The sequence below is a fragment of the Hipposideros armiger genome, unplaced genomic scaffold (assembly GCF_001890085.2).
Source record: "Hipposideros armiger isolate ML-2016 unplaced genomic scaffold, ASM189008v1 scaffold_18, whole genome shotgun sequence".
Lineage (NCBI taxonomy): Eukaryota > Metazoa > Chordata > Mammalia > Chiroptera > Hipposideridae > Hipposideros > Hipposideros armiger.
The window spans coordinates 650,254-676,693 of record NW_017731368.1 but is presented as its reverse complement, the minus strand read 5'-3'; the positions used below and the strand labels follow the sequence as shown (position 1 = coordinate 676,693).

Genomic DNA, 26,440 nt, shown 5'->3' with positions numbered 1-26,440 from the left:
CCGTACGCTCCGCACGCTGCTCCTTCTGATTGGCTGCTTTTCTCGTCGGTCCGCAGAGCGGGACCAATAGCCGACCTCAGAAACGCATCCCAGCACGCACTGGGAGACGTCAGGTCCCGGCAGGCCACGCTCTCTCCCCCTGTGGTAGCTCCCGCTTAGGAAAGCAGTTAGTTAGTTCTAGTGGCTTCCTAGGCGTGTGGGGCGGCTCAATCGTCCTTGTCCCCCACAGGTCAGGTGCAGCGGGCCTGCCCAACCACCCGGGTTCCCCCAAACTAGCATTCTGGGATCTGACCCCAGGCCAGGCCGCGCGGTGCCCATCGGGCCTCATTCTATTCCCACATCATTTTTTCAATCACTACTGTCGTGTGTGGGGAGGAAGCCGAACCTAACAAAAATTAAGGACTTGGCCAAATTTCACATAGCTTACATTCAAGGCTGAAGAAGTTCAAATTCAGTGTTCTCCCCAAACCCACCAGAAGGTATGCTTCATTATGGCAAGAATTCACAGCTGTACCTTGAGCAGTGTATGGTCCACAGTAGCTCAGATATTTAGTGAAGCGCCTCCCACAGCTTGCGGGATGTGTGTGGTTTCCCTAAGCTCTAGCTGCAGCTGATATTCTTGCCCACACCAAGACCTGAGCCCCAGGGTGCTTTGATGACTGGATACATGTCTGTACCCTACATCCTTCACAAACTGGTCTCATGGTGACCTTGAGAAGGTGACCTGTAAGCCTGTTCATCACCCTTGGCAGCTACTGGCATAAGGGGCAACTGGGGCTGAGGGCCCATAATAAACAGTCCAAAAGCAGTAGATTCTTAAGTCTTTATTCAGCCAAATTTTCTCAGGCCCCAGGTCCTGATGATGACTGTCACCCCCACCCCTTTCCCTACAGGAGGCATTCAGCCGAGGCCACAAATGTGTTACATACATTCACACGCATCATTGCAAATACCCAAAATAAAGACCTTAGTTTTGACTGGCAAACAAGGCACGGACCTGGGCCAATGCCCACACTCACACAGACCCTGGCCCAGGGACATCCTCCTTGAAGGAGGCACTGAGGCACTGTTGCTGCACCTTGAGATAGCATTCTCTGACCAGGGTGTGTGTAGAGCCAGAGGGCACCGTAGAGGGAAACCTAGACTCTTCCTCGATGCCTGCCTTATCTTGAACACCCACCCCTGGCTCTGATAAGGCTGTCCTGAGACCCCATCCAAGACCCCAAACATACAATCTTTCCCCAAAGAGGAGGATCCTCATCCCTGAAAACATGACCCTGATGGTAGGGTCTCCAAGATTCTCATATCTGAGACACGAATTAAGGAGACTTCTGTCTGCTCTACCCTTGCTGCAAAGCCTAGAGCAGCTTCCCAGGGCAACCCTGGCCCACCATGACCCAGGACATGAAGGGCAGAAGGGTGCAGAGCCACGCTCTGCTACACCCACTGGTGGACACAAGGAGCCAGCAGTTCCTTCACTGTTCTCTGGGCTCATTCTCCCAGCAAGAGAGGGCTTCCATGCACACTCATTCCTCAGGCCACATGGCCCTGTCACACTCACACAGCATGCCCTTGGCGCTGCCTACTCTCTCCCTTCCACCTAGGGGTACAAGAGGTCACCCTAGGGGGCAGGCGTGCAGGGCCTCCTGGATCTTCTGGCGGCAATAGGAGTACTTCTTCAGGATCTGGCGGAGGTGTTCCTCTTCCTCCCGCTGCAGGATGCGTAGGAAGTTGTGTAATTCAGGCATGCTGAAGGCATCCCACTGAGGTGGAGAGGGGCGACACAAGCTGCAGCAGGCATAGTCAAGCCAGCAGGCCCTCCCCAGAGAAGACCAGAGCACATCATGGTCACACAGCTAGGATGGGGCTTTCTAATGTCAGGTTCTTGCCTGAATGGTCTGTGCTAGGATTCCCACCAAGTCTGTATGGAAGATGGGTCCTACAAAGTAGGGCAGTCACCTCGTGGACAGGTCACCAAACCAGATGTTCCGTTACCCGTGGACAGGTCATGCCCATACTCTGAGTCTAACCCCACTCCACAGATCCAATACCTTTGAGCCAGAAAGCTTCCAGGTAAAAAGTCCTAATGCCAGAAGGGGAGCCTTCATGACATCCTGGGTCCACCTGTGTAGCTTTGATTTAGACTGGGATCACCATACCATCAGATGGACTCCTGCATCTCCTAAGAACTTTCCACAACAGGAAAATTGCACAGCACCAAGACATTTCTTCCTGGCTTCCTGGGACAGGCCCTAGACCTTGACATCAGTGGCAAAGAAGCCTTCACTTTAGCCATAAGGCTCACACACTCCTGCAGAGGCTTTGCAGGGCTTGTCCCCCAGCCCTATTATCCTCCAAGACTTAACTGTAGCTGCAACCCACCAGCCCTGCCCAGTGACAACCAAGAAACAAAGGAGGGCTGTGTACTCACATTCACCTCCCCAGAGTCATTCTCCTTCAGGACAAAGCTTAGGGCCTTCTCACTGGGGCCTGCAAGGAGCCGTAGCCGCAGGGGTTGCTCATCATCTGACAGCTTCCGGAGGTACACTGAAGGCCAGGCAGGGGAAAGGGAGTGTTTGATTAGAGTCAGGCCCAGCCCCTTCATAAACAGGTGCATGCATATATACCCTCACACGTGGTGGGGTGGGGTGGGAAGCCCACCTTGGCCATGGCGCTCAGCTCGCTCAAAGAGTGCAAACTTGCGGGGGTCATCCACCACCAAGAACTTGCGCAGCAAAGCCTCGATGACCTCTCGTGCTCGCGTGCGTGACAACACATGGAGGTGCTTGACCGCATCCTTGGGCAGGTAGAAGGAGGTGCGGCGCCTCACAGCTGTGCCCCGCCCTGGGCCCCGCCGGGCATCCTGCAAGGTGGGTGGCTTCTTGCTGGAGGGCACTGAGACAGGGCGCACCAACTTCAGTTGAACCTTAATGAAGCCTGTGTAGGAGCCGTCCTTGTTCTAAAGAGAAACCGAACCATGACTAGGTTCCAGGTGAGAGGGAACAGATTTCTGCACTGCCAGTCTACTTGGGGATAGGCTGGGCATGAGTAAATCACTGCTAGGGGCCAACCAAGAATACCTCAGCTGTGACCCTCTGGACATCAGGTACACAGCTGGGTTCCTGCCTCTCCCACTCCCCCTTTGTGGGCTGTCAACTCACCAAGCTCATGAAGAGGTTGCTGTTGACCTGGCCGTTGTACTCCTTGATCTTCTGCTCAGTCTCAGCCTGAGAAAGGTCAGGTGTCTCCCACTCCACAGGCTCGTCCTGAAAGATAGGGCAGCATGGACACAGGGCCCTTGAGGAACTCATCCCGTTGCCATGCATGTCACAGGCAGAGAGGTGAGCCCTGGGTGGGCCACTCTGAAAACGGCACCTGGGGCAGCCTTTGGAAACCAACAAGAAAGCTCGAGGCCTGATGAGAAAAGCCCATCACTGCTCCTGGACCTGCATGCTATGATGGAGGAGACAAAAGCAGAATCATTTGGCTTCTCTCTGCCCTCTGACGGGGCCTCCTCCAGGTGAGGCCCTATGGGTACCTCAAAACCAAGGCAACAAAAGGCACGAGACTGTGGGCTAGGAAAAGATGGGGGATGCTGAGGAAGGACTCTTGTTTACTAGTTAGTAAAACTACCTCTCAACTGCACAGCCTGATGCCAGCACTTTAGTTAGGTGGGGCAGGGTGTGTCCTGGAGAAGGCAGCCCACTTTGCCACTCTACCCTGGCAAAGGGCCACGGCCCACTGCAGGGTGAGAGGTGTGAGGATTGATACACACCAGCAGGCAGGAGGGGAAGAGCAACCTCTACTACATTAATACCCCAGGGTGGAGTACTTGGGGCCAGCCCTTCGTGTCTCAGATATAGTGAGGAAACCACTGTGACATGCCGTTTGACGTTGACCCAAGCTGCATAAAATGTAGCTTCCGGCCAGGTTCCCATCCGCCTGAGGTGCACAGGCAGCTTTCTGGTATAGCCTGTTCCACAAGTGCCAAGCAGGTAGGCTTCTGCACTTCCTCCCTGCTGTCTGGATGTTCAGTGCAAAGATTTTGGCTCCACCACTCTACCCCTCCCCTACTTCAGGAAATGGATTCTGATTAGAAGGGTGGAGTATGGACCAGGGCAGCCTGGGCTCTGAATTAACTTCCTTCTACCAATCTCCCTGGTCCCATTGCATCACCCTTACTTCCTGTTGACGTCAAATAGGCCCTAGCAGGAATGGGAGTGTCACAGACACAGCTGAGATCACTGTGGACCAATGCCTTGTCCCAAGTCCTAAGGGAGTTCCCACCAGAAGGTCTCCTATAGAATAACCTTGTGCTAATCTCTGAGCCCAGGACAACCCAGCTTCTCCCTGACTGCTGCTCTAAGCCTGCTAAGCTTAAACCACCTGATGGGGAACAAAAAGGGAAGACAGATGAGGGCATAGGATGGAGTCCACAGCCAGGAAGTATGTAATGCCGAGGACTAAGGCTGAGGCACCACAGGAAAAAGGTATTGGGGGAGGGGTGGGTACTGAAGTCTATTTGCTTTCCCAAGTTTCCAAAGGTCTCCTGGATGGAGAAGAGCATTGAGAAGTGAAAACGCAGAAACCTTGTTGGGGACAGTGGGAAACCCCGTAAGGCTACTAAGCTCAAATGGTGTGGGCTCTGGACAATGGAGGTTCTAGGGGGTAAAATGAGTGCTGGAGGCTGGGAATAAAGGGTGGAAATGTTTGCTCAGGCCCAAGGAAGGAGAAGGCTTGGGACAGGAAGGAGTGCCCCAATGAGAAGGAATGCCAGGATGGGAGGAATGCTAGGGGCAGGAGGAAAGCTGAATACTCTAGTGCCAGGACAAGAAGGAAGAGAATTTTGTTTACCGAACAGGGTGGGTACATGAACGGCACTAACTTATTCCCCTTCCATGTGATGGTTCTGAGCTCCAACCTAGGAATGAGAAAACTTGCTTCTTCCTCTTGTCTTCCTGCATAACCCAGGGGTCCTGGACTGGGGCGCAGTGACCTCAGTTCCTGCCCCCTTCCTTCTCCAGGTGAACCTCCCTTGGTATCTTTCCTCATAAAACAAAGAACTTGAACTGGGGGCACTGCACTGTCCTGCCAGGATTCTAGAGGTGGAAGAGTTTCTTTTTCTGTTTCCAAAGCTGCCCACTAGAGGATTCCAACAGCTATCCCAGAGGGATGCATAGCAGGACCATGGAATTTCCTGTCTCCTGTACCATGGCAACTCACTCTCCACTCTGCCACTGTCCACAGTAACTGATGGTTTCATTTTATATACAACTTGGGACACCCCAGCCTCCTTTTCAATTGGTTAGTGTCTTGTGTTTTTCTCACCTTTTCACATGGAAAATGGCTCAGGCTTGAGTGGCACACAGACAATCTCAGGGATCCACACAAACCTTGCACCCAAACTCTGGGCTGAGGTTTTTTTGTTTTGTTTTGTTTTGTTTTTGCTGAGCCATCCTGCCACCTGTTGGCAGCTCGGGCCAGGACTCGAACCGCTGTTGCTCAGAGCTCACACTCTTGAGCAAGCTCTTAACCAACTGAGCCACTCGGTCGGCCCCCCGACCTTCCCGACCTCTAGTGGAAAAAGTGCTCCTGCATGCTTACAGTCCAAAACAAGGCCTCCTTCCTATCCATTCCCAAATCCCCCTTCTCCAGACCCATTCCAGAGTGAGAATCAGAATCCTCCATATTCGAGCAGCTGGTGACAGGCCAGGAGCCGCAAGAAGCGGGGACTCTGCTGGCTCCAACCAGGAGAGCATATGGAGGGGAGCGTATCTTCCTTCGCCTCTCTCCTAAGAACACTTCTCAATTCCCGGCAAGGACTCCTCCCCCTGCACTTCCTCCTCCTGGTCTCTCAGAGCGGGTGGGAGCGCCCCAACGCGGAAATCGAGGTGCTAGTCCAGACTGCGCAGTCGGCTTTGCTTTAGTCATAGGTGGATAATGCCTGTGCCTGGTCTACCCCAAGCCTCGTAGCTGCCTTCTAGTTCAACCGGTCTGTAACAGAGCAAGGCCTCGGCACCCAGTACTGACGCCCTGAAAGAGCCCGACACATGGTTCCGCGGACTCGCTGGGGGCTGGCCCGTGATCCACGCTGAAGGAAGCGCGGGGCTGCCCACAAACTCTCCACACAGAAACTTACCGGGCAGGGGCGGGGTCCCAGCGACCGCCCCTGGCCCGCGGCCCACAACCCCCGGCCCGCACCTGGTCCCGGCGAGGCCGGCGCACCAACGAGGTACGCGCCGTAAAGTACTGCTCGAGCTCCGAGTCCGAATCTTCCTGGCTGCAGTAGCCACTGCTTGTTGTGCTGCTCCAGGTCATCTCGAAAGAGGGTGTCCCCGCGTCTGCCTCACCCATCGCCGCGCCCTCCCGCCAGCCAACTTCCAGAGCCCGGTGCGCCGGTAGCCTCCAACCACCGCCCCAGGCGCGCGTGCGCGTGCGCACTTGTAAGTGTGCGCGTGCGCCGGTACCAGTGCCCGCACAGCAACCGTTAACACTGAAACATAGCCAGCCGGGTCTAGCTCTGGTCTCATTGGGGGAGGAACTTCGAGGGGCGGGGCCACACGCGCCTCGCCTCCGGGAATTATCTCATCGCCCAAGCAGCTGAGCTCAGCTCCACCCTCAGGCCCCACCTCCCTTGGGGACCAAGTCGGAGCGTGTGCGCATGTGCACCAGCGTGGCCGCAGGACCGGATGCGGAAAGGTGCGGAAGTTGCGCGGGCGCAGAGCCTGGGCGAATGTGGCAGTCCACGCGAAGGCAGCACCCCCGGCACCCCTTCGAGCCCGCGCGCAGAGTTAGCCACCGTCCGCCGCGGGAAAATCTGCTGTTAGAACGCTCATTGCGCGTAGCGCCCGGCGGGCCAAGGCATTGCGATATGGCCAGCTTTTCTACGCGTCCCTGCCTCGCCCGTACGCCCCCCGGCCCCGCACTCACCACATTCGTGTCCCGCTCCAGCGCCGGTTCCCAGCCCAGGTCCCGAGGCCCGCAGCAGTCCAGGCAGACAAGCGCGCGGCAACGGTAGTGGCAGGTGAACTTGCAATCTGCAGAGAGGCCTGGCCGTGAGGCGGAGGAGCGCCAGCTCAGAGATGCGTCCCGGGGACGGAAGAGAAGCCCCGGGGTGAATGCCGTTGACCCCCGGGCTCTGCATGATCGGCCATTTCAGGCCCCGTTACCGCCCACGGCCACACAGATTCTAGTGTTGGTCTCCGGTCCGGAAACTGGCGGGAAGGCCTCGGGCTGTTAGGGAATCCAGGCCTGCTCTAGTGCCTAGTGCAGAAGGTCCCCCTTCCGCATTGTCAGCCCCCTCCCTCCGCCCTTGAAGGGAAAAAATGTTTTAATCCACGGCCCCCTCTAGTCATCTGTCTCTACTCCCCTCATATGAAAACTTACAAACACTGGTCTACGTGCTCTGTTAATTCCTTGCCTTCACTTTCCTCTACCCACTCCAGTAGGCTTTGCCCCTCCCTCCAGGAAACTGCCCTGGTCTCGGTCCTTCAGCAACTGGCTCAAAGCCCTTCGTCCGGTGGTCCCTTCTCTGTCCTCACCTCCTCAGAATCTGATGCTGCTCCCCTTATTTCGATGGGCTCCCATGACCCCGGTTTTCCCTCCTACTTCCCCGCAGCTCGTGCTCAGCTCCTTTGGTTCTGTCTCAATTCCCGGATCTAATGGCAGGTGGTGTCACAGAGGCTCAGTCTTGATCACTTCACTGTTCTGTACACTCACCCCAGATCCAAGGCTTCCATCAGTGACCTCCCTCTCAGATCAACTCCTTTATGTCAGTACCTTCCCTTGGATGTCAACTAGACATTTCAATTCAACATGGCCAAAATTTAATTCACTTTTCTTCCACCCCACCCTACCCTGGCCAGAGTTCCTCATTTCAGCAAAAATTGCTACTATTCTCCCAGTAGTTTGAGGCAAACAAAACAAACCCCAAACCCAACTCATCCTTTATTCCTCCTGTTTCTGCCTCTGACACACACACCCAAATTGTCCTGTTTTTCATCTCCATGGCCACTTTATTTCTCCTGGGGAACACTGCAATGTCCCAGTCCTTGTTCATGGTTTGTAGTCTGCCACATCTCCTGTATCTCCTCCCAGCTGAATTCAGGACAGACTCCTGTACTGGATGAGAGGGTCTTCATGCACACACAGGCCTGGGACACCTTCCCTAAGTTCTTAAATGGGCCAGAGCAGTGATTCTCAAACCAGGCTGCACATTAGAAAGACATTTTTTAAAATCCCTGATACACTCGCCGTGATTGATTCAACAGGTCTGAGGTAGGGGCCAGGCATAGGGATTTGGAGGGCTGTGCAAGCATCCCAAATGATTTTAGCTGGTAGATAGCCAGTGGGAGAGCCACCTCTGCTTGCTGTTGATTCCCAGGAGGGCAGAAGGACTGCTGGTGTATGGATGGCTGTGTCTCATGTTTCAGCACCTAGTTGACTGGGTCTGTGATAGGTATTTGCAATATAACGACTCATCAAAATTCCTGCTGGCAGAGGGCCCACCCAAGGTTCTTAACTTTTCCCAAACCCCCTCCCATAGGTGTGAAAAGTCCCTTCGCCCCAGGGATTCTGGAAGGGAACATTGATGAGTGAACCTTTGGAAAAGGGCATGCCTGGGGATATGGACTCAGAGACTGGTAGGCACAAAGCCTTTCTCAAGAAGGGCCAAGGTATTTCAAAGATAAGAAACTTGAAATCAGCACCTTGTTATTTACAGGCAACTGCCTCTCTACCCAACTGTGCCCCAGACACAGGTGGAGCGTGGTAAGGATATAAAACATGTGCCTACACTCTCTTCCAAAATGGGGCAAAGGTAACGGATACTTGGTCCTCAGGGACCGTCCCCGCCGAGCCTCCCCGCCTCCACGCAACTTGAACCGCAGCGACGGTGCTGCCCCTTGACCACCCGTTTCGCTCTCGCCAGCGCTTGGGGCCGCTACTCACGCGCGCACTGCAGGCCCTTGCGCACGACGCCCCAGATGAAGTCGCCGCAGAGGTCGCACCACGTGTGCGTGGTGGGCCCCGCAGGTTGGAAGCGGTGGCCTCGGCCCGGGACCGGCTGCCTTGCCGGGTTGCGCGCTGTGCCTGGCGCGATGCGCAGCGCGTTGGCACGCTCCAGCCGAGTGCGACCCGGGCGGGCGCGCCGCACTGGTGCCAGTTCCCGCAGTTCAATGAGCTCAGGATCAGCGGACATGGCCCGGTCGGCCCAGGATCCGGCCGGCTCTGGGCGCGAACGAGTGCGGGGCCAGTAGGACCGTGGGGCGGGCCCCGATGCGGCGCCGCCCCTGAGATCCAGGCAGAGCAGCGAGGGAGCCGAGGAGAGCAGCTCAATAGAAACCTGGGTGCCCAGACTGTGTCGGCCCGCAGGCAGAGTGGAGCGGCGGTGGACTCTCGCGGTGTCCCCGCCCTCCCTTCCTTCCCTCCCTTCATCCCGCGAGCAACTCTCCTCCCCCTAACGACGACCGCAAAGGGCCACGCGGAGACAGGCGTGTTTCTGGAAGCCAGCTTTACTGTGCAAGAGGAAGAGGGTCCCCACATCCGGCCCTCGCCCTTGTCCCCCGCCCAGGCCTCCTGCCCCAGCTGAGGCAGCACCCTAAGCCTACTCGCTGGGTGGGACAGGAAGTGGAGAGCGTTTTGCTGGGCAAGATGGGGCAGTAGCTCCACCCTGCCTGCTCAGCTCACCACCTGGGAGGTTGGGGTTCTTGCAGAAGCCAGGCTGAAATGCTGAGGTTCAGGGGCACACTCTGGCTGGGTTGTATGGCATGAGTGGTCCGCTCTCAGGAGCTGCAGCCTTCACTTTGCTCTGTCACCTTGGGTTGCCAGGACACAAGTTTTTCCATGCTTCACCCAGTGCTTGACTTGGCACTCCCTGCAGGCAAGTGGGCCTGTGAGGATGCAGTGCTTGTGGGCGGGTGTGGGAGCTTAGGGACCCAAGGTCCTAGGAGACCCTCACCTGCAGCAATACCACTCATTCTGGCATCGTGAACAGCGCTTGGAGGCCTCTGCGCCGCAGTAGGCACAGTGGGGCCGCTCTGGAGCCGCTGCCTCTAGCACATCCAGCCTGTAGGTCTCAGCCCACCTGGGAAAAGGGTCAGGAGGGGCTGGCTGGGCCTCGTGGGTGGGGAGCACAGGAGCGTCCCTGCCCTCGTCCATGACTTCTGCATCCCTTCCACTCCTGTCTGCCAGCTCAGCAGACCTCACCTTCGTGCCTGCAGCTGCAGGTCCTGCTCTGAGGGGCTGAATACATGCTGCAGCTGATGCTTGGCAATAGCCTGCCACTTGCCTCTGTTCTCTCGCTCTAGGCGCTCCCAAATTTCTGGGATCTGGGGGAGGGAAGTAGAGAGTGGCAGGGAGGAGCTGGGAAAGTGGGCAGTGGTCCTGAGCAAATAACTTCCTAGTGCGTACCTCTTCTAACACTAGGTCCTTCTTAGGGGGCTGGGGTTCGGCCAGGGCCAGCTGGGCCAGGAAACCCTGTAGGTCTGCCAGGTTGGGCAGCTGGTCCAGCAGTGTGTCTGTGAGGAAGGCCCGAAGCTGAAAGGGTATCAAGGAGAGGCCAGTGTGAAGTGGTACTGACCAGGAGGTCAAGGGACAGAGAGGGCCTAGGCTGGGCTGAGGGTTCCTGCAGGCCCCATGTCCCACTAGCTGCTGTGTTACCTGAGGCCCAAGGTCTGGAAACAGGACTGGGGCTGAGGTAGGTGGGCAAAGATAAACAGCAGAGATGGGGTGGGGCAGTGTTAGGACTGTGCGGACAGTGTGGGAGGAGCTCCCCACCTTGAGTAGCTGTCCCTTGGCAAAGCTTGAGAGGCAGTAGCGGGCTCGGGCCTCAGAGCTCAGCAGTAGGTTGTACAGGGCAATCCACACCTGCCCATCCAATTTGCTCAGCTTTTGCTGCTCTGAGGGGGCCACTGTCTGCCAACGGCCACCCTCAAATTGCTGCAGCTTGCCTGGGGAGAGGAACAAGAACCAGCATACTGGGTGCAGGCATTGCATGTTCTTTGAGTGAGCAGCTGCATGGGCTGGGGAACAGACCATTGTGTGGGCACAGGACTTGCCCAGACTGTGATGCTGCTTGCTCCAGACATGGTGAGTCCTCAGTAGTGGACACATGGGCCTCAACTGCTGCAGAGCCCAGGTCTAGGCCCACTCTGGGTGAGGCATCCTGGTATCCTCTGTGGGCTAGGGGGCAGAGTTTGTCTGCCTGTGTTCAAACTGCCAATTGCATTAATCCTGGAGACTGTCCTGGGGCTTAGGCAGGGTGGGGAGGCCCTTACCTCCTTCCCGCCGACTCCAGGGACTGTGCTCAAGCAGTTCCACCAGGAGGCAGGGCAGGTTGTGGGTGCTGAGCATGCGGTTCAGGGTGCTCAGGGAAAGGCTAGGGGCGAGGGTAGGGAGAGGTGAGCAGAGGCGACAGGCCCAGGCTCCCAGCCCTCCATTGCACATCCTAGGCCAGGCAGGCCAAGCACCTGTCCACGCAGTCTGTGATGTAGCGCAGCACTGAGAGCGCCTTCAGCGCGATCTCAAATTCCATCAGTTCTGCCTGCTTCTGTAGCTCCTGGGGAGCACACATGCTTAGGCCTGGGGGAGCCTGGGTCTAGCCCTTGCCAACCCCAGGGAACCTCAGCCCACCTGCATGGGGGTGCTGTACTGGGACTCCTCCTTCTCAGGGGGCCCTCCATGGCCACTCCGGGCAACCAACAGAGTCAGTTTGCGGTGGCAGTAGTCCACCAGGTCCAAGACTGTGTCCTCTGCTGACTCACACACCTCCTGGGGGTAGGTGGAGGGGAAACATTCTGTGTCTCCACACACACACACACAGATACAACCCCTCTTGCTGCCAGGCCCTGGCCTGGAGCAGTAGCCAATGGGCAGGACTGGCGCCTCACCTTGTGGAAGAACACTGTCTCCAGGAGGTTGATGATGGAGGCCTCATGGTGTACCTGGCAGATAAAGAGAACAGGGTCTGGGGATGCTGACGCAGGGACAGGGGCTACTAGCTCCCCTCTCTAGTCCAGGGCTCTCTAAAGGGATGGGCGGGGTGTAAACCAGGGGCCCAGCTCACCACCATGTATATGGGAAAAGTGTTGTGGGGCTTGAAGTCCTCCAGCCTGCACAGCACAGGGAACACCTTCTGCTTCCACATCTCCACTGCAATGAGCTCCTCCACCAGCATTGGGATCTTTGGGGCGGGGCGAAGGACAAGGATGAGGTGGGCCTAACCTGGCCTGGCAACCCTCCCATCCCTGGTTAACCCCTCCTAGCTCTCCTCAAACTCCCCTGGGCCTCTAGACTCTCCTATGCTCCATGAGTACCTTCTCACCCTCTCCCCTGCATCTTGACCCTCATTTCCAGCTGCCCCTGACATCTCTGTGGGGGCATCTCCCATGTTTCCTGTGACTGGCCCTTGCCTTGTCTCCAGGTTGCCTTGCTCCCTTTGTACATGTGCCCTTGTCCCCTCCTACCCCATCCAGGTATCCTTCAGGCCACCCCTCCTGCTTATGCCCTCCATTTGTCCCTGTCCTCTGGCCTACCAAGACTCTTGTGTGCCTTGGCCTCACCCTTATCTGGTGCCCTATTCCTCCCCCCCACCCCTACAGTAAGGGGCTCCACCTTTTCCTTGCAGAGGAACTCTTCTGTCATGTGATATCTCAGGTCATCTACTGGTGCCACCTCCTGGCTCATGTTCCAACTAAGCCAATCCCTGGTTTCTAACTCCCTCTCTGTCATATTGGGAAGGCTGCCTCCTTCCATGCCAAAGTTCCACCCCCACTTCAATGGGGGCCCTCTGCAGTCTGACAGTCTATTCAGGAATGTCTTTAGAACTTGGTTCCTTTCCCTGCAGCCTACACTACGCTATTCTAGGGTCCACGACTATGTCTCTAGTCAACTACGCTCTGCACCTGGCCTGGCTTGCCAGGGTCATGTCCAACAAGGGTGCAAAATCAAATGTGTAACACTCTTCCTCCTCCTCCTCCTCCTCCTTTGGGGAGGACAGGTGTACCAGCTAGAGGGAAGAACAGGCACTCAGGGTGCTCCTGAGGGGCAGAGTGATGGGGTGGGGGGGGGAAGGCAGGAACCCTGTGACCCCAGCATACCTTCCTATGGGTGACCAGCAGCTCCTGGATGGGCTCACCCTGGTTGGCAGTGGCATCAAGGATGGCCTGTATGTTCAGCTTCTCCAGGTTCTCATGCTGGTGGTTCCACCTACCCCAGGGTGTGTGTGTGTATACATTTAGGTACACATGTATACAGTATTTAGTGGGGTGGGGGCTGCGTTCCATTGAAGCTTAACCTGATCCTCAGGCGCCAGAGGGGGCTCAGTACCATATACATCTATTGTTATTTCAGAGAGTTTTACCTCCCCACCTGCGGGCCCCTCCACACTGGGCAACCCCTCCCTGCACTGTCAGGACTCCCCCCACTCAAGAACTGACTGCATGACGCCGCCTGACCCTTGATCCAACTGCCTCACCCTCCGGAGCCTATCTCGCGTAGCGGGAAGCTGCGCAGTCTCCGCACCACCACATCAGCCTCTCCGGGCAGCAACAGCTCCAGGTCACCCATGTCGGGGTCGGGGCCAGAGAGTGGAAAGGCTGACTCCGGGCAGCGGCCGGCGCTGAGGTGGTGGTGGTGGTGGGGCGACACGTTCGAGGACAACGGTGTCCCACGGGGCGGAAGTCTGCGACCCGAAAGTTGCAGAGCGGTTGGGGCGCGTGGGTACTCGCCACCATGGAAACGGCTAGCTCGGCGCCTGCGCAGTGCGACTTGGGGTCCGCCCCTGCCCGCCAGCTGCGCAGGGTCTGCACTGCCGGGTTCGCCTCGCGCGAGTAGCAACTGTTTTTCCGACTCCTGGTGCTTTCTCCTTCACAACCGGCTGCGGCTCACGGGTCTCCCGAGTGCGAGACTTCTGTGGCCTAGGCTCTCTCTTCGGACGGAGGTCAAGTCGCCCCGCCCTCCACCAGCTCTTCCAGCAGCTGCTCCGTCCTGGCCCACATATATTCCTCTATGGGGCTTGCTCGCTCCAGTATTTCTCGCGCCCAGATCCACCTGTTGGCTGGACCCCCGAAATACTGCGCATGGCCCACAACTTCTTTCCATCCTAGTCCAGGCTGCCGTCACCTCGCACGTCACTGCTGAGCCCTTTTACTAGACCCACTTCACTCCTGAGCAGCGAAGAATCTTTTAAAGGTGTACGTGAGGCATTATCCCCTCGCATGAGGGTGGCTCTATGGCTGCCTCTCTGGCCCTCACAATTCTACATCCAAAGCAGCTTGCCAGCAGCTCAGCAGTATCAGGCTCTTGCCCTTTCTCCTACCTCTGGACTTTGCTTCTCGCCTCTCTCCCCCTTGCTTCCAGTTTCTGCCCCACAGGCCTCCCTTGGGTTCCTCATACATCCCAAAGTGGTTTTTGCTTCAGGGCTTCTGCACCTGTTCCCTATGCCTGGAACTCTTCCTCCTTCAGGGCTCAGTTTGCATCACCTTAGGGAGGCCTTTCTTGCCCATCTAATCTAGAGCAGCCCCCCCCCCCCCCCCAGCTCCCATCCCAACGCTCTTCGTCACAGCTTCCCGATTGTTTTAGTTTTTAATTAGCGGGCATATTTACTTGTCCACTGCCAGCCCTGCCCACCAGATGGCACACCAGGGTGCCAAGATCGTGGCTATTTCATTCACTGCTCGTTCTCTGGTGGCTGGCTCAGAGGTGGTACTTAATAAAGGTAGGTTGACATGGATGACTTTATTTATAGAATTGAGAGTCAACCTTGAGACAGAATGGACTAGTCTGCTGGTCTAGCCCTCATGCACCAGGCAGGGCTTAGCAGGAGAGTAGATGCAGCCGTGTCTGGGTCCTGCCCCCACCAGCTTCACTTCCAGCAGATGATGATGTTGGGGTCATTTTCCAGCCGTTCATCCAGCTCACGGTAGCTCATGCCTGAATGGAGTGGTGGAGGTAAGGTCAACACCCTTGGCTTGGCCACCTTGCCCTGACCCCATCCCTACTTTCCTGTCTGCCTCTACCTGTCTTGCAGCAGATCTCATCGTAGCTATGGCAGCCTGTGTAAAGGCGGGCAGGGTGGCTCCGCTCCTCCCGAGATACCCGCACAGGGTACTTCTGTAGTCTCCGGATGAGGTTCTTCATGAGCCCAAATTGGATCAGCTTCCTGGGGTGCAGGTCGAGGGAGAGATGGGTGATGCCCTGGCCAGGCATCCTTCCAGCCAGGCCAACCTTTTCGTGCAACCTCCCCTCCAATTTTATCTCAATGACCAAACTGGCCTCCAAAGCCATCACCTCCAGAAAGCCTGCCTGGGCTAGCAGTGACACATGATTCTGCCCACTGGAAATCTCCCGCTTCCTCTCTAACCCAGGGCTCCGGTGACAGGGGCGTGTATCTGCCCTCAGGCAAACCCCTTGCACCCCTTCTGACCGTTCATCAACGCGCTGCAGCTGCTGGGGGTGGCGGCCAATGAGGTCTCTCACAGTAGTGCCAGGACTCAGGCTGCAGTATAGCTGGAACACATCCCGGAGACTGGCCCTCTTGTGTCCTGTGGGTACCAGGGGTCAGCTCTTCAGGGGGTGCTGCCCTCCTGGAGGTGGCCTCCCCCAGAGCCCACCACTACCTTGTTTGGTCACGTAGGATAGACATGTTTCCTGCAGGGACTTGTCATCTACCAGGTCCTGGACCTTGGGTGTTGGGCAGTACACATTGGAGTACTGGAGGGCAGCAGGAGAGGTACAAGGGCCTGAGTGAGGGGCTTGGAAGTCTGGCATGGCTCCAGTCTGGCTCAGCCATGTGATCTAGTTCCACATAACCAGACCCCAGACTCACCTACCTGGAGGATGGACACCAGTGTCACAACACCATAGTACCTGGGGGAGATAGCTGTGCTCAGCCATGCCTTCCCAGACCCCATACTCAGGGCTCCCGGGCTCCTCCCTGGCTGGCGACCCTGGCCTGGGTTTCACTGTCACCCCACTCACAGCAGGTTCTGGATGGCAATGCGCACCAGGTTGAGCTCCACATCTGCCTCAGCTGAGATCTTCTGGACGTGGCGGAAACCATCAATGTAGGGCAAGATCTGGGCAGGACAGGGCAGGGTCAGTAGGGGCGGAGTGAGGCCAGGGCTGTGGCCAAACCCAGGTGATACCCAGGGAGGGCTAGCACACCTGTTGTGTGGTGAGGTCCCACTGTGAGTTGAAGAAATCCTCCTTGTCCTTGGTAAAGACGGGCACATCATACTCCTGGGCCACAGGAGGGTCAGGCCGCTGCTCAATGACCTTCAAGTGGATGGTGTTGGACTCATCTGCAGGGGGCCCACCCATATTCTCAGTGCCATCTCTTCCAAGAGGCCCTCAATTACCATCCAGTCCTCCCAGCAACCCCTGAGGCAGGCAGGTGGATCTAGGTAGGGCCAATCTTCCCCTTTATGGAGCGAGAGACTGAGGTCCAGTGAGGGGAAAAAACATGCTCAAAGAGCAGAGCTGGGGAGCTCTGCTGGCTTCCCTAGCCCCATCTCTATCATGAACTGGACACCATCAGCTCAGCTCATGGGTATTTCCTGGCCACAAATTTGTTCATGAGTCTTGTTCTTGGCTGGGCTCACCTTCCCCTGTCACTTTCCCATCCCTCCTCTACCCGCCCACTGTCCTTGCAGAGACTGGGCCATACCGATGGGCAGAGTGCACCGGCCTGAGGCATTTAGCTCCTCCAGCAAGATGGTCATGATGGGCACCAACTTCTGCTTGCTCTCCTCTGTGGACACGAAGCTGCTCTCTAGCTGGATGGAGTATGGACAGCATGGTGGGCCCCCCTCCAGGACCACTGGTTGGCATTCTGCCTTGGCAGATTCCTAGGTCTGGAGATATGTGAACACCTTCCCCAACTCTGCCTGCCCATCCACCCAAGCCCATCGTGTTGCAGACCTCCAGTGTGGTCAGATAGCCAGCCAGCTTTTTAACGATGGGCTCGAGGGCACAGGTCTTGGCCTGGGCATCACACACGAAACCCAGGTTGAAGAGCAGGGCATTTCGGCTGTATTTCTTGTGCTCAATGCACACAGGGCAGCCGATCAGTTTCTTCTCCATGGCTGTGCTGGATAGGAAGACAGGTGGGAACATAGTCAGGCTCCTCTCATTCTCAAGCCTGTCCACTCCTCCCAGGAACCCCCCAGCTAGGGCCTCACACTGTGATGAGCTTGTTCTGCAGCTCTGGCTTGGTGATGATATACACCTGGACGGTGTCAAACAGCTCCCGGGAGATGAAGTCCTCAGGAACCTGTGGAGGGGAGTGGCAAGAGGCTTCTTAGTGGACCTTGGGACTAAGCGCAGTAAACAGTAAAGCCCCAAGGCCCAAGCCGTCTTCTCCAGCATTTCTCCTCTCTCCCATCCACTCAGGCCTACCATTCCTTTGTTTCCAAACACACACTATGTTCTCCCTTGCCTCCTGGCTTTTGCATATGCTGTTCCCTCTACCTGGCACACTCTCTCCTCCCTCATCTAAATTCCTATGTATCCAGGGATAGGAGTGGATCACCCACCTCCACTAATTGTGGGACCTGGCACCTAGCTTGAGTTCCCACACCCGATTTCCCACAATCACTGCCTATGTGGTGTTTGTCTGCCCTGCCACACCGGGAGCCTGGGGCTTCGGTCTGAGTACCCTCACGATTCACGATTCTCCACGAATAAAGGAGTGGCAGGCCTGCGTGCAGCGCGGGGACGGGGATCCACTGCTTCCAGGCAAGCGGGCTGAGCTCTCAAGAGCTTCCCTATTTCCCCTCCAACCCCGCGAGCCCGGATGGCACCTGATAGGTGATCTTGGGTCCCAGCGTGGGATGGAACTCGCTGAAGAATATGCATTCGATGCGGCAGCCGCTGCCCATGGCGCTAGCAGGGCTCGGGGCCATATCTCCTGGAGCCCCGACCCCTGGGAACACCTTTCAGAAAAAGCTCGGAGGCCTCGGCTGCCAGATCGAACACGCCTGCGCAATCACACACCCGTGAAGCCGTCTTCTCAACAGCGCCTGCGCAGCGCAACTCAGCGCTGTGGCTGCAGAGGGGGCTCGTCACAGGAAGTCCCGGGTGGGTAGACTTCACACCCGGAAGTGAAGCGGTTCCGCGACGGAGCGGCGGTGCGCGCTGCAGGGCCGCGAGTATCCCGCTTTCTCAGGAGGAAACCACTGTGTCGGGTCGGCGCTGCGGGTGAGGCAGGCGAATCTTTAGAATGTAGGGACAGCATGCCAGCGGCGCTAAGGGATTCAGGCTGCAAGTTGGTCGCAGCTGGAAACTACAGTTCCCGAAGTGCTTCATGCCTTCCCAGCTGGCGCTCCCGCCCGGAGACGGTGTGGTGCACGCTGGGATTTGTAGTCAACTTGATTATTTGATTATTACACGGCTTTGCGCATCCTACCTGGAAGGTGGGCCAGTGATCAGTGCCAGTTCAGATGCAGGTACACGCTGACAGACCTCCGGTCCTCGACTGTTCCTGGTGCCTGTCTTGGTACTGTCCCTTCCTACCTTAACTTCTTGGAAGAGCGTGCGTGGCATTCCTGCCCTGCAACCCTTGCTCCAGTGAGAGGAGTGGACTGCAGGCATCCAAGACCCTTGCTCACTCTACTATGCTTTCAGGCTACAGCCACCGGCCTGATTGACCATGGCCCTTTCTGTGGAGACCGAGTCGCATATCTACCGAGCTCTGCGCACTGCTTCTGGGGCTGCTGCCCACCTTGTTGCCCTGGGTTTCACCATCTTTGTGGCTGTGCTTGCCAGGCCTGGCTCCAGTAAGTATAATTCACAGTTAACTTCTGGGAAGGAAAGTGCCACTTTTCCTGGGGAGTAGGGGCAGTAGGAAGTCTTGGGCCTGACTCCTGGGAAAGGCCTGGCTGGCTAAGGGGCATGCCGTGCTGGAGGGATAAGTGGGGTGGTGTAGATAAATGTGGGGGCTCTGCCAGCTTGGCCAAGCCCCAGAGTACCTGGTGTCTCTTTCCTTGTCTTGGTGCGCCACTTGGCTGCCTCTCACAAAGTGCGACGGGAGGGGGTCTCGCATTTTGGCGGCACTTCCTTGGGCAATGGACTGCTCGTTTTCCTTAGCCCGTAGGATTGGTGTGGCTGAGTTCTCCGTGCCTCGGTCTCACAAGGCCTCCTCTTCTCATTCCAGGTCTGTTCTCCTGGCACCCCGTGCTTATGTCTCTGGCTGTAAGTAATGGGCCTGGCCAGCACTTAGGGATGGGAGGGAGCATAAGTATGGCTGGTGGCCCTGGCGGCCTCTGAATCCTTATGGTCACTTAATATCTGTTTGGAGGGGTGGGACAGGAGATTGAAGGAGTTGAATGCTTCAATTCCTGCCCATGGTGTGCATCCCAGACTTGAACCAGAGTATTCAGGACCCAGGGCAAACGGGCAGGGTTTGTAAAGCACAAAATGAGACTTCACCTACCTCTAGGCAGGAAGCATAGAAAATGCATTTGGGTGTACCTGTGTCCCTTTTTACCTTAACTTATAGTGATGCATCTAATTTTCCCTGACACAGTGCACCCGCTTGGCCAGCTCTGCCAAGAAATTGTATCCAACTCCGTTTGGGGAAACAAAACTTATGAATCATTTATAAGTGCCACATCTCAAACCTTGGGTTTACTGGGTAACAGCAGAGATGACATTTCAGAACAGCACCTAGGAAGAAATACAGAGGGGTACATACCTCTTGCTGGTTACTCGGGACAGAGGTACTGTCCCAGATGCAGTTCTCCACTCCTGCCCCACCAAATGGATACTTTTGTCAGTGGGGAGAGAATGGAGGGAAATCTGCCCAGATTGACGGGTACCTAAATCCCTCTTCCCTTTTGCCGGGCAGCACTCTCACTAGGTTTCCCATCCCTGTCTCCCCAGTTCTCTTTCCTGATGACCGAAGCACTGTTGGTGTTTTCTCCTGAGAGTTCGCTGCTGCGCTCCCTCTCGCGGAAAGGCCGAGCACGCTGCCACTGGGTACTGCAGTTGCTGGCCCTGCTGTGCGCACTGCTGGGCCTGGGCCTTGTCATCCTCCACAAGGAACAGCTTGGCAAAACCCACCTGGCCACTTGGCATGGGCGCGCAGGGCTGCTAGCTGTGTTGTGGGCGGGGCTGCAGTGCTCAGGTGGGGTTGGGCTGCTGTACCCCAAACTGCTGCCCCGATGGCCCCTGGCCAAGCTCAAGCTGTACCATGCCACTTCTGGGCTAGTGGGCTACCTTCTGGGTAGTGCCAGCCTCTTGTTGGGCATGTGCTCACTCTGGTTCACTGCCACAGTCACTGGTGGGGTCTGGTACCTGGCTGTGCTATGCCCTGTCATTACCAGCTTGGTTATCATGAACCAGGTGAGCAATGCCTACCTATACCGCAAAAGGATTCAGCCGTGAGCTCTTCTCAGCCGAGAAGCCTGGATTTGTCCTTCAGTGTAGGAGCTGGGGCTGGGACTTCCTGGACTCTCTCAGCTGACGAGGTCACAGGGACGCCTCAGGCACTGGGGCACTGAGGAGCAGGAGTCCTGTGTGCGACATTTGTGCTTGCTGCTCACACTGGAACGCCTTCTTTCCCCCTCTCTACCATCCTAGAGGAGCTTGTGGATCATGTGTCTGGGTGAAGTTGGGGTTGCAAGACTGCCTCCCCAGCAACTCAACTAATATGTGTATGTCCAGAAATTACAGGAGGAAAAAAGTGGAATAAAAAAATGACTGAGGGCCGGCTGAGTGGCGCGTTGGTTAAGAGCTGGCTTGGGACGCCAGAGGGCCCTGGTTCGGATCCCACATATGAGGGCCAGTGACACTGCCCTCTATATAAAAAAAAAAAAAAGACTGAAAAGACTGGATGGGGGGAAATAGCTCAAAGTTGGGGATAGTTCTCGCTAGGGCTGTGAGCATGAAGAAAATGGGCTGCTGGGAAAGATGAGGACCTGTCGTGCCTGGCTGCTCATGGATGTGCTGAAGCTGTACCAGCACACAAGGCTCCAGCATCTGGCTGCTGAGTGTCCCATGCCACCCAGGCCCTAGGGCTGTAGCTGTGAATGGTACGTGTCCTTTTGGTCTCCCAGCTGCCCACTGGGCTGGAGTGTCAAGCTGTGGTGGTTAGATCTGGACAGTGACAGGATGGGAGCTAGGAATGGGCTGTCTCTATAGGTGTCAAGCACTGAGTACTCTTGGAGGTGAACCGTGGATAAGAACAATTCCTTATGATAGAGAGGCCTTCAGTCGTTAGACCCCCTGGTCAGGGCCTCCCTTCTTGGGGATAGGAGGGAGAGAGAAAATGAATAAGGGTGTAAGGTTGCTTGACAGTGAGCATGTGGTGGTAATGGGAGGTAGGGTGGGGGCAATGGGCTTCTTATCCAGCTGGTGCTGCCATGGGGACTGAGTCCTTGAACCTAAGGTCCTTATCTAACTTTGCAGTTGAGCATGATGAGGGGACTGCACAAGGTGGTCTGACAGAGCCCAGGAATCGTATCTCAAAGAACTGCTTTATTGATACTGCACGGCTGGGCTTGGCTGCCCACTCAAGTGGTCCTGTAGAAAATATCTGGGAGCTGTGGCTTTTCAGCCATGGCCACAGCAGAGGGAACCAGAAATCTTGACATGAACATAGTTCTTCTGGGGATGGGCGGGGATGTGCAGCCCTGTGCTGGCTCCTGCACTGGCTGGACCCCCCAGAACGTTTTTTGGCAAATCCTTGCCTTGGCTCAGGGCTCTCGGCAACCAGTATCAGGCGTGAGGGCTGGCCCAGGCGCTGTGGCACCAGTGTCTCTGCAGTCACTTGCTTCGGCTGCTTGCTGAGGTACAGTCTTACCCCAGATGGCCTGGGCTGGCTGATGCTTTGGAGGTCCCATGCCTGACATAGTGGTTGTCTGGAGTTGGAACCAGGTAGCAAGAGTCCTGGGTAGTGTTGGCGAGAAATAGCAGAAGGCTGTGGGAAGCCCCAGCAGGCCATCTTCCCTCTCCTTAGAGCAGTGCCCTGGAGTAGCTGAGGGTGTCAAGGGGAACTTGGGAGAGCAGGTGCTATACTCAAGGTGGTCTGCAGTTACAGCTTCGGGGAAGCTGCCTCGAAAGTGATTAGGCTGGATTCTGGGGCAGCCCCCTTCCCTGGGAGTGTGGGGGCTTTATCTGAGGGCAGGGGGCTGTCCACCTTGGCCTCAGCCTCCTCTTCATCGTCATCCATGGTTGGCCAGACGGACTGGTCCTCCACTCTCTTCAGTCGCTCGTTGAGGGCCTTCAGGGCCAGTTGCCTGGGGCCAGAGGAAAGATGACAGGTCACTCTGGGTTTGGACTTGGCTCATGCCCTGGACCAGAGGTCGGCAAACTGTGGCTTGCGAGCCATGTGCGGCTCTTTGGGTACGTTCCATCTCAAAAGTCTGCCAACCCCTGGAAGAGCCAATCCTGTCCCTCACAACAATTTAAAAATTATTTGAGAGCCGTAAATATATTTTTATATAATCACCATTATGTGAGTAATATCCTTTAAGAATTTTATAAATGAAACTAGGATAGATTTTCATTTTCAGTTTTGCTTCAGAGCCTGCGCTCGTGAGCCGCAGTTTGCTGACCCCTGGTGGCACTTCTGTCTCAAAAGTTTGCCGACCCCTGCCCTGGACTCTTCTCCCATGAAGTGGACTCCCCTTACCACTCAGATTCCTCTCTCACAATCATTCAGAATCCTGTGTGTTTCCCTTCCCCATGGAGGGCCCAGGGCTCCTCAGGGATTGGATCAGGACCCACTCTGCCATCAGCACGAGGATCCAAAGGCTGTAGAACCTTCTCTCCATAAGTGGGGCCCCTCCAGGCTGAGAAAGCCAGCAGGGTGTCTGCCACACTTCCCACAGGCCAGCCCCAGGAAGGGTTCTGAGGGTGGTGCATAAGGGTGGGCAGAGCTGGTACCCCAGGGTAGATGGGTAGAAGCGCAAATCCCTGGACGTGAGTTTCTGCCTGGGCACTGGCATCACTAGAGAGGGTGATTACTTCTCTCCCCTTGTTAGGGGTGTAAAGAGCCTCCTGGCACGGGTCTGTGGGGGGAAGGGTGGGAATAAAGCACCTGCCTTGGCTCTTAGCCCGGGAAGCAGGGCCAAGCTGGGTCAGCCCACCCCTCCTAATCGATTCTAATATTCTTCCCAGAAGAATCGCCAAAGTCACTAGACCTGTGTTAGAGTAGGGACATGCTGAGTCCTTGCAGGAAGAGAGAAAGGACAAACAGCACAGGCCGGAGCCTACTGGTTCTGGGCAGACCTTCGGAGACGCCACTCTGGAGGGGGGTGGGAAAGTTCACTAGTAGAAGGTATATATGTGCACTTGGTAGCACTGTGGACCCCTGATCCTTCCACCTTTCTGCCACCAGCATGGGAGGCAGCCTGTGTATCCTTCCAGGTTCCAGCAGAGAACCAAAATCTCTACCATGCCAGGAGAGGCAACAATGACATGGGCACAGAAAGCCCCAGCGTACGTCCACTCTGTCCTCCAGCCTGGCACACGGCAAGGACAGGACACTTTCTTTGCTGCTACCCAGGCTCCCGTCCTGGAGACTGCTTGTCAAGTCTGTCAAAGGCCTGCCAAGGTAGAGAGGTGGTGGCTTGCTAGTGACTTCCTCACAGGGTCAAGGATAGGAAACCCTGTGTCCCACAGTAGCCTTTTAGGTCTGAGAATAGCGTGCAGCCAGATGTCAAAGTGGTTGGAGGAGTAACCCTCATCCCCAAGTAAGCTCACAACCACAAGGCTATGTCAAGAACCCACCTCCTGATACCCCCCAACTTGCCTCCACCTGTTCATTTTCTTGGGCCTGAGCAGAGGTATTCTGAATGTCCAGCCAACCCTAGCAATCCAAGACCTTTCAATGGAGGAGGGGCTGCCACTGCAGCTTGGCCCCACCTGAATCGCTCTGAGGACAGCTCAGTTTCTACCAGGCCCAGCCCTCCTGGCTCTATCTCCTCCGCTGCATAAGGTTAAGACAGACCTCAATCTTTAGGATTCATCAGCCATAGAAACACAAACTGTAGGGCCAGCAGTTATGCCCTGTAGCACCTGCCACCTTGGACCATACTGATGTGTGGAATCTGTGGTTCCCCAGCTGGAAACTTTCAAGAAAGGGATGCAGCCCACACTCAACTCCACAGCCCCAGTGGATAGTAAGCACAGCGCTAACTCTTCAGCTGAATTCATAAGGCTTCCGGGACCCAGTTCACAGGTGAGCAAAAGCAGGAGCCTTTGACAAATGCAAAGTAGGAACAGAGCCTGCTCCAGATTTCACTACTCAAGTAATTGCCTCGAAAAATCCCCCCAGGAATGTTGGAAACAGAGCTGTGACCACTCTGCAGAGACAACAGATCTGGGACAGAGAAAGAGCTGGATTAAAACAGACCCGCCTTGGCCAAGGTGCACTGAATGAGTAACTCAGCTGGGCCTCCTGATGGTGCAGATGGCTTGGTTTACAGATAATGAAAAGGTTGTCTCCATTCCCTGGGGTCACGTGGCCTGTCCCCTGGGTTTGGTAACACATGCCAGTGGGAGGGCGGGATAAGTCTGGTAATACTCCAAGCTTCCCTCTCAATAAGTGGCAGAGAAGCACAGTATCTGAATTAAGGCCCAGGAAGAGAACATGGCTTAGCAACTGGGGTGGCCCAGACTGCCTCTTAAGGATCCCAGGTCTCCTTCTCAAGGACCAGCAGGTGGTTTCTGGCTCCTACGGAACCAGTGTCTAGGACTCCAAGACTGACACAAGGCCAGGGCTCTCCATTAGCCCCTCACACAGCACCAAAGGAAACTGCATTTCTTGAGACTTGTTAAGCAGCCAGCATGGTGAGAAAAGCAACACTCCCTAATGTTGGAAAGCACCTACTGGAGCCTAGACACCTAAAGGCTGAGTTCCTCAAGTCACAAACAGGATCTGCTCTCTTTCTGCGTCTGCCCCAGCACCTGACCCTTGGCTGCCAGCCTACACACAGCAAGCACCTTGACAGAGAGAACGTGAATTAAGAAATATTCTCCTAGCACGACAAGGTTTTCAGAAGATTCCACAGTACCTTCTCCGCTCTGCGTCTTGAGGGTCTGTGCCTGGGAGGCTGATGGTGATGGAGGACGGGGCCCCTACGTCATAGCGCTTCACCGTCTTCTGGCATATCTTTACCTTCACCAGGAGGCTGTGGACCAAGTTCGCCAACAGCCCCACCACGGGCTGCAGGATCTCAGGGAAGAAGGTGGCGAAAGCAAAGTGGTCGGCCATGTCCCCTCGGCCCCGGCTATGGCGCTGGTAGAAGCGAAGATACACCCAACTGGAAAGCAGCCCAAAGCCGTAAGAGGCCAGTGCTGGGCTGTGGAGCAGCGTGGCCAGCCGCAGCAGCAGCAGCAGCCCCAGGAGCAGCATGGGCACCACGCTGATGCGCACTTGGGGCACTCGCAGAACCACACAGTCTCCCATGGTTTGCTTGAGTGCCACCAGGACACCACCTAGGAAACCCAGGGTGCCGTGGATGCGGATGGTGAAAAGGTAGACCAAGTTGAAGGAGGCCATGTAGGTGAGGAGGTAGGCGAAGGCCCCCAGAAGCCCCACAGACACGTTCACCACTGAGAAGAAGATGAGCAGCTCCAAGGCCCCCCAGAGGGGCTCTAGCAGACGTCCAGCCACCACCACGGTGGCCAGGCTGATGGCCACATCCCACACGTGCTGTTCCATCAGCCCATGGGTGGCCAGGGTCCAGATCCAGAAGTTGGGAGGGAAGAGATAGCCTGGGGTGACAGCCAGGCAGCCCGTGTCCACGGCAAAGGACAGCAGGTAGAGGAAGAGGACCGCCGCGCACAGGGCCTTCACCACCACGCTGGCGCTGGCCAGGATGGCCCCCAAGTGCTGACGGGCGCCCGGTAGGGCGCGCTGCATCTTCCCGGCGGGCGTCGGCCTGAGGGAAGGGTTTAGTGGGCTAGGGGCCTCCCCGGGGCCTCGTCCCAGTTCGGCCCCGACGGGAGGCCCAGGCTCGGCCTAATCACTGGCCTATGGCCCCGGTGAAGGCTCCACGTCTGGTCGGGTCGGCTCCGCTCCCAAAGGGCCGAGCCGGTACAGGTTGCGGGGCCGGGGCCTAGGCCCCTCGCCGGGGACCTGAGGGAAGGCCCTGGGCGGTTTCGGCACGCCTGCCTGCCCGCCCCGTGGGCTGCGCGCCAGGCGCTTGGGCTGGTGTTGATCTCAGGGCTGGGCCTACTCCATCCACTCCAGGGTCCTACGGTCCGCGCGAGCCTGGAGCCTAGTTCTGGGCCCGAGTCAAGTCTGGACAGCTACGGCTCGGCCTAGGTCTTGGCTTCGACCGTACCTCCTCCCTCTTCAGGAACCGACAAACAGAGGTGATGCGCTTGCGCGAAGTGCGCCCCGAGCGGCGGCGGGATGCCCTTTTAGCGTAGGTTTTCCGGCTCCGTGGCATGCTGGGACACCGAGTCCTTGGCCGAAGCTGGGGACGAG

The 26,440-nt window shown here is 56.6% G+C and overlaps 5 protein-coding genes across 14 annotated transcripts; 1 reads left to right on the top strand and 4 right to left on the bottom strand.

Moving 5' to 3' along the window:
• Positions 1–809: 809 nt before the first annotated feature.
• Positions 810–9,393, bottom strand: RASSF1 (Ras association domain family member 1). Of its 3 annotated transcripts, none has more exons than XM_019631394.1 (6): positions 8,950–9,393; positions 6,931–7,037; positions 3,162–3,266; positions 2,662–2,959; positions 2,432–2,547; positions 810–1,763 (listed from the first exon to the last, which is right to left on the bottom strand). In XM_019631394.1, exons 1-6 carry the CDS (start codon positions 9,197–9,199, stop codon positions 1,617–1,619), a joined length of 1,023 nt encoding a protein of 340 aa, XP_019486939.1. In that variant the 5' UTR covers positions 9,200–9,393; the 3' UTR covers positions 810–1,616. The 3 variants fall into 3 exon arrangements, with proteins under 3 accessions (XP_019486939.1, XP_019486949.1, XP_019486932.1); XM_019631404.1 differs by lacking the exon at positions 8,950–9,393 and adding an exon at positions 7,542–7,660; XM_019631387.1 differs by lacking the exons at positions 6,931–7,037; positions 8,950–9,393 and adding an exon at positions 6,202–6,908.
• Positions 3,273–20,698, top strand: CYB561D2 (cytochrome b561 family member D2). Of its 4 annotated transcripts, none has more exons than XM_019631443.1 (4): positions 3,273–4,490; positions 18,625–18,776; positions 19,154–19,191; positions 19,882–20,698. In XM_019631443.1, exons 2-4 carry the CDS (start codon positions 18,650–18,652, stop codon positions 20,383–20,385), a joined length of 669 nt encoding a protein of 222 aa, XP_019486988.1. In that variant the 5' UTR covers positions 3,273–4,490; positions 18,625–18,649; the 3' UTR covers positions 20,386–20,698. The 4 variants fall into 4 exon arrangements, with proteins under 4 accessions (XP_019486988.1, XP_019486978.1, XP_019486960.1 ...); XM_019631433.1 differs by lacking the exon at positions 3,273–4,490 and adding an exon at positions 18,095–18,446; XM_019631415.1 differs by lacking the exon at positions 3,273–4,490 and adding an exon at positions 18,095–18,496.
• On the bottom strand, positions 9,495–14,620 carry ZMYND10 (zinc finger MYND-type containing 10). 3 transcript variants are annotated; one of them, XM_019631337.1, is made up of 12 exons: positions 13,475–14,620; positions 13,098–13,206; positions 12,065–12,181; positions 11,889–11,942; positions 11,632–11,769; positions 11,469–11,557; positions 11,277–11,377; positions 10,777–10,949; positions 10,411–10,536; positions 10,207–10,328; positions 9,959–10,084; positions 9,495–9,874 (listed from the first exon to the last, which is right to left on the bottom strand). In XM_019631337.1, exons 1-12 carry the CDS (start codon positions 13,564–13,566, stop codon positions 9,799–9,801), a joined length of 1,323 nt encoding a protein of 440 aa, XP_019486882.1. In that variant the 5' UTR covers positions 13,567–14,620; the 3' UTR covers positions 9,495–9,798. The 3 variants fall into 3 exon arrangements, with proteins under 3 accessions (XP_019486882.1, XP_019486901.1, XP_019486892.1); XM_019631356.1 differs by lacking the exon at positions 10,411–10,536; XM_019631347.1 differs by lacking the exon at positions 12,065–12,181.
• Positions 14,718–18,004, bottom strand: NPRL2 (NPR2 like, GATOR1 complex subunit). 3 transcript variants are annotated; one of them, XM_019631367.1, is made up of 11 exons: positions 17,802–18,004; positions 17,181–17,272; positions 16,921–17,089; positions 16,667–16,775; positions 16,165–16,301; positions 15,979–16,076; positions 15,831–15,867; positions 15,618–15,711; positions 15,425–15,542; positions 15,018–15,160; positions 14,718–14,931 (listed from the first exon to the last, which is right to left on the bottom strand). In XM_019631367.1, exons 1-11 carry the CDS (start codon positions 17,901–17,903, stop codon positions 14,864–14,866), a joined length of 1,167 nt encoding a protein of 388 aa, XP_019486912.1. In that variant the 5' UTR covers positions 17,904–18,004; the 3' UTR covers positions 14,718–14,863. The 3 variants fall into 3 exon arrangements, with proteins under 3 accessions (XP_019486912.1, XP_019486921.1, XP_019486915.1); XM_019631376.1 differs by lacking the exon at positions 17,802–18,004 and adding an exon at positions 17,657–17,786; XM_019631370.1 differs by lacking the exon at positions 15,618–15,711 and having other exon boundaries at positions 15,827–15,867.
• Positions 20,699–21,457: 759 nt separating the features above from the next.
• Positions 21,458–26,357, bottom strand: TMEM115 (transmembrane protein 115). Its single transcript, XM_019630372.1, has 2 exons — positions 25,020–26,357; positions 21,458–22,238 (listed from the first exon to the last, which is right to left on the bottom strand). Exons 1-2 carry the CDS (start codon positions 25,868–25,870, stop codon positions 22,034–22,036), a joined length of 1,056 nt encoding a protein of 351 aa, XP_019485917.1. The 5' UTR covers positions 25,871–26,357; the 3' UTR covers positions 21,458–22,033.
• Positions 26,358–26,440: the final 83 nt, after the last annotated feature.

Excerpts from the sequence above, each read along its gene's own strand:
- NPRL2 (XM_019631367.1), bottom strand. The coding sequence starts at position 17,903 with ATGGCCCCGAGCCCTGCTAGCGCCATGGGCAGCGGCTGCCGCATCGAA. Across the intron at positions 15,543-15,617 it reads ATCCTACGTGACCAAACAAG|GACACAAGAGGGCCAGTCTC; the intron begins GTAGTGGTGGGC and ends TGGTACCCACAG. Across the intron at positions 15,161-15,424 it reads CTGCAGCGCGTTGATGAACG|GAAGCTGATCCAATTTGGGC; the intron begins GTCAGAAGGGGT and ends CCTGCACCCCAG.
- TMEM115 (XM_019630372.1), bottom strand. The coding sequence starts at position 25,870 with ATGCAGCGCGCCCTACCGGGCGCCCGTCAGCACTTGGGGGCCATCCTG. Across the intron at positions 22,239-25,019 it reads CAAGACGCAGAGCGGAGAAG|GCAACTGGCCCTGAAGGCCC; the intron begins GTACTGTGGAAT and ends CTCTGGCCCCAG.
- CYB561D2 (XM_019631443.1), top strand. The coding sequence starts at position 18,650 with ATGGCCCTTTCTGTGGAGACCGAGTCGCATATCTACCGAGCTCTGCGC. Across the intron at positions 18,777-19,153 it reads GCTTGCCAGGCCTGGCTCCA|GTCTGTTCTCCTGGCACCCC; the intron begins GTAAGTATAATT and ends TTCTCATTCCAG. Across the intron at positions 19,192-19,881 it reads CCGTGCTTATGTCTCTGGCT|TTCTCTTTCCTGATGACCGA; the intron begins GTAAGTAATGGG and ends CTGTCTCCCCAG.
- ZMYND10 (XM_019631337.1), bottom strand. The coding sequence starts at position 13,566 with ATGGGTGACCTGGAGCTGTTGCTGCCCGGAGAGGCTGATGTGGTGGTG. Across the intron at positions 12,182-13,097 it reads TGCTGGTCACCCATAGGAAG|ATCCCAATGCTGGTGGAGGA; the intron begins GTATGCTGGGGT and ends CCCGCCCCAAAG. Across the intron at positions 9,875-9,958 it reads AATGAGTGGTATTGCTGCAG|GGAGTGCCAAGTCAAGCACT; the intron begins GTGAGGGTCTCC and ends ACTTGCCTGCAG.
- RASSF1 (XM_019631394.1), bottom strand. The coding sequence starts at position 9,199 with ATGTCCGCTGATCCTGAGCTCATTGAACTGCGGGAACTGGCACCAGTG. Across the intron at positions 7,038-8,949 it reads CAAGGGCCTGCAGTGCGCGC|ATTGCAAGTTCACCTGCCAC; the intron begins GTGAGTAGCGGC and ends GCCTCTCTGCAG. Across the intron at positions 1,764-2,431 it reads ATGACTCTGGGGAGGTGAAT|TGGGATGCCTTCAGCATGCC; the intron begins GTGAGTACACAG and ends TCTCCACCTCAG.